At 37.6% G+C, this 3,259-nt stretch overlaps 1 protein-coding gene across 1 annotated transcript; it reads right to left on the bottom strand.

The window, feature by feature from the left end:
* Positions 1-367: 367 nt before the first annotated feature.
* Positions 368-3,259, bottom strand: LOC131633100 (monogalactosyldiacylglycerol synthase 2, chloroplastic-like). The gene is made up of 8 exons (XM_058903817.1): positions 2,544-3,259; positions 2,287-2,459; positions 2,000-2,161; positions 1,764-1,905; positions 1,456-1,680; positions 1,311-1,373; positions 1,005-1,079; positions 368-917 (listed from the first exon to the last, which is right to left on the bottom strand). The coding sequence occupies exons 1-8, from the start codon at positions 2,892-2,894 to the stop codon at positions 660-662; spliced, it is 1,449 nt and encodes a 482-aa protein (XP_058759800.1). The 5' UTR covers positions 2,895-3,259; the 3' UTR covers positions 368-659.

Raw genomic sequence — 3,259 nt, 5'->3', positions numbered from 1 at the left:
ATAAATACTCATTGCTTTTCTATAACTTCTCAATATCCACTTGTAATTAATTACTACACAATCTTAGTACTATTATTGCTTTTCTTTGCTTCAAGGGTCAACAACTACCAGTCTTTGGTCATGTGTTATCTAACAGCTTTCTCAACCTTCTTCTGTTTTTCCTCTTTTGTTGTTGCTGGTAGTTATGGAAACTCGTGCTCTTAGACCGCATATGACATGTCTTTTGTTTCAATATCATACATGTGATATCCGACAGTAACGTTTAGCCACTGCTTAATGTTCATGTTTCATTCGAAAATGTTGATTTCTTTGCTCAAGAATTTTTCTTTTCGGTCGAGCCTAAAATTGGTACACTTTGAGAGATAAATAAAATCACAAAGAATATTTTTGAAGAAAAACCAGTAGACTGATATGCACAGTAAAATGTGAAACCAATACAAAGTTACAAGACAAACCCATCTTATCTTCCAACAAACATCCCAAATAAACCCCTAAAGTCTGCTAAAACCAGACTTTTTTTTACCTTATATGACAGTAAAACCACGCCAGTGCGATAAAGAATAATGTAACTTGAAGAATTATCTGTACATGTCAATTCTAATGGAAAAGATTGAAAAAAAAAGCTAAGGTGAAAGATGAACTGATAAATAATTAATTAATTAGATTATGCTAGTAAATGATGAGGTCAACATGTAAGGAAAGACTCCTGGCTCGCGTTGCTTTGCAAGTTCATGAATGTCCCTCACGATCTCAAACACGGCCTCTGGATTCGCTAGTTTAAGTGCGTTCTCTGACATTTTCTTTAGATCATCTTGTTTTGTACTGAACCATTCGGCCACAATTCGCGCTGTTTCCTTTGAACTACGCGTGAAGACACCAGCTCCGTTGTTTACCACATAAGGCACATTACCCTTTTCCTATAGATACCATAGTAGCAGAGAATCAATATAAAGATAGAAAGAAAGAAACAGAATCACAATGAAGACAACGGTTGAATAACTCACCTGTCCGGGGATATAGTCGTTGAGAATGATAGGAAGACCTCGAATCAATGCTTCTGCAATGGTACCTGGTCCGGCCTGAAAATTTCATAGAATCAATAAGCCTGTGCTAACATATGAAACAACACATAAAAGAAAGGTTTTTAAATCGCTTTTTTTGATATTGCGCATAATTGTAACCAAACACGGCTAAATTAGACTCAAATCGCAACAGGACATCAAAAACTATAATGTTGCATTCTACATCACGGTTGTACCTTCTTTCAAAACCGTGCATTAAAGATCATTAGAGAAAATCATTTAACTTACTTTTGTTATGATGCAGTCACATGCTCCCATCCATTTGGCCATTATCGTCTCGAATCCTCTAACCTACTCAAACAAAGAAACAATCTTTCAGTGTCTGTCTTACTATTATGCTCACATAATTAACTGTTTGCTTATTAGTCTTTACCTTTACTGGAATTTTCCATTCGATAGCTTCCACGGAAGCTACTAAATTCTTATTACGACCACAAATGACCACAATCTGCCCGATTGGTTTCTCAGTTTCTTTATCATAAAGTGATTCTGCAAGAGCCTTTGCAGTTTTCTTGACAGGGCCCATTCCTTCCCCACCTCCCATCAGTAAAACTGCCGGCAAGTCAGGATCCATCTCAAGTTCTTCTCTTAGTTGAGACTACAATAAAAACAAACTCAGTTCCATTGTTCTATCAAAGAGATCAATACAGAACCTACTCACATCTTCAATATGCTTAATACCTTAACAAGAACTGCGCGAGCAAAAGAAGGCCTTATAGGCAAGCCATATATTCGGGTTTGAGATTCCTCAAGTCCCTCTTGTAAGGCTTTATTCGCCACTTCTTGCGAAGAACAGTAACATCTATTCACCCAAGGATGAAACCTGCAAAAAGCTTAAAAATTTGAGTACTTAAAAGCATAAACTAATCGACTTTAAAGCAAGAAAATTAACAAGCTACAATGAATCATGAAGTTACCATGTAGGATGACAGGTACTAAGATCCGTGATAACAGTGACAAAAATAACTTTCTTTTCCAAACCTTGCCACTTCAGAACCCATAATGGAATATGTTGCATCAAGGGATGAACACTGATTATAATATCTGGCTTGAATTCCATCAACCCTGCCTCCACCTCTCTGAAAATGAGACAGTACAGTTTCAATCAGAAAACTCCATTTCAATCATTGAGATTCCAATACATTCTCATCAAAATGAATGATGATCAACCAAAGGGAAAAGCATCAGACGACGAGGAATATACCTGGCGTAGTAGGCCGCGACGGCAGCCAAATAGACAGAATGGATCCATTTAGGTGAAGTACTATGAAAAGCAACCTTCCATAACTGAACATGCTTAACCATGAATTTGTATTGACCCTCCATATCATTCAATGGCCACCCTGTATACTCCTTCCAAACATCCTTAACAAATATCTGAAATTTCAAAATCAACATATGTTGAAACAAAAGCTATGACAGATCCAAAACAAGGTTAGATTGAACAAATTAAGAAACTACCTTGTATTCATCACCAAATTCAATTTGAAAAGCATCACGAATAGCCTCAGCAGAAGCTCGATGTCCACCACCAGTATCACTCATGAGAATCAACACATTTTTTGTTCTTTGTCCTCCAATCTCCATGAGTTCCACGCCACCATCCTCGTCTTCATTCATGGAACTCTGACTTTCACTACGCTTCTTGAAACTTCCACTCCCAGAACTGGATTTTCCAAACACCTTTTCCACTATAGACTTTCTCGGTGACAAAACTTTAGACTTTTCCGGCAACTTTTTAGGTGACACAACGTCAGAATTTCCCGGCAACACGTCGGAAACCTTCTCCGGTGGCATTTCTGAAACCTCCATGTCTCCGAAAAGGCACAGAGGAAGAAAATATAATATAATACAATACAATATAACAAACACCTAACGGTCAAACAGATTGACAAACCTCTCCCGCCACCGAAACAAAGTTTCTCCGGCGGAGAAAAGAAAGTGCGGTTGAGGAAGGGAAGATTGAGAGAAGAGAAAGTAGAAAAAATTGATTGGTGTGAAATTAGCGAAATACGAGGTAAGAGAGAGCTATACAACGTTTGTGTTTTGTTTCAATGGTGAGGTATAAATGTGAGGTGATGCTAGAATTATGCCATGGAATTTTTTATGAGCTTAGGTTGTTTTCAACCGTTGGATTCGATGTTTTTTATTTTGTGAAGGAATGTTCTGAGCGGAAG

Source organism: Vicia villosa, linkage group LG1, assembly GCF_029867415.1.
Source record: "Vicia villosa cultivar HV-30 ecotype Madison, WI linkage group LG1, Vvil1.0, whole genome shotgun sequence".
Lineage (NCBI taxonomy): Eukaryota > Viridiplantae > Streptophyta > Magnoliopsida > Fabales > Fabaceae > Vicia > Vicia villosa.
This window is presented reverse-complemented; position numbering and strand designations above follow the sequence as displayed.

Bases quoted from the DNA above. Each gene is read 5' to 3' on its own strand.
- LOC131633100 (XM_058903817.1), bottom strand. From the start codon at position 2,894: ATGGAGGTTTCAGAAATGCCACCGGAGAAGGTTTCCGACGTGTTGCCG. The intron at 2,460-2,543 runs GTAGTTTCTTAA...TTGAAATTTCAG, and splicing joins AATTTGGTGATGAATACAAG to ATATTTGTTAAGGATGTTTG. The intron at 1,906-1,999 runs GTAACTTCATGA...AGCTTTTTGCAG, and splicing joins AGTACCTGTCATCCTACATG to GTTTCATCCTTGGGTGAATA.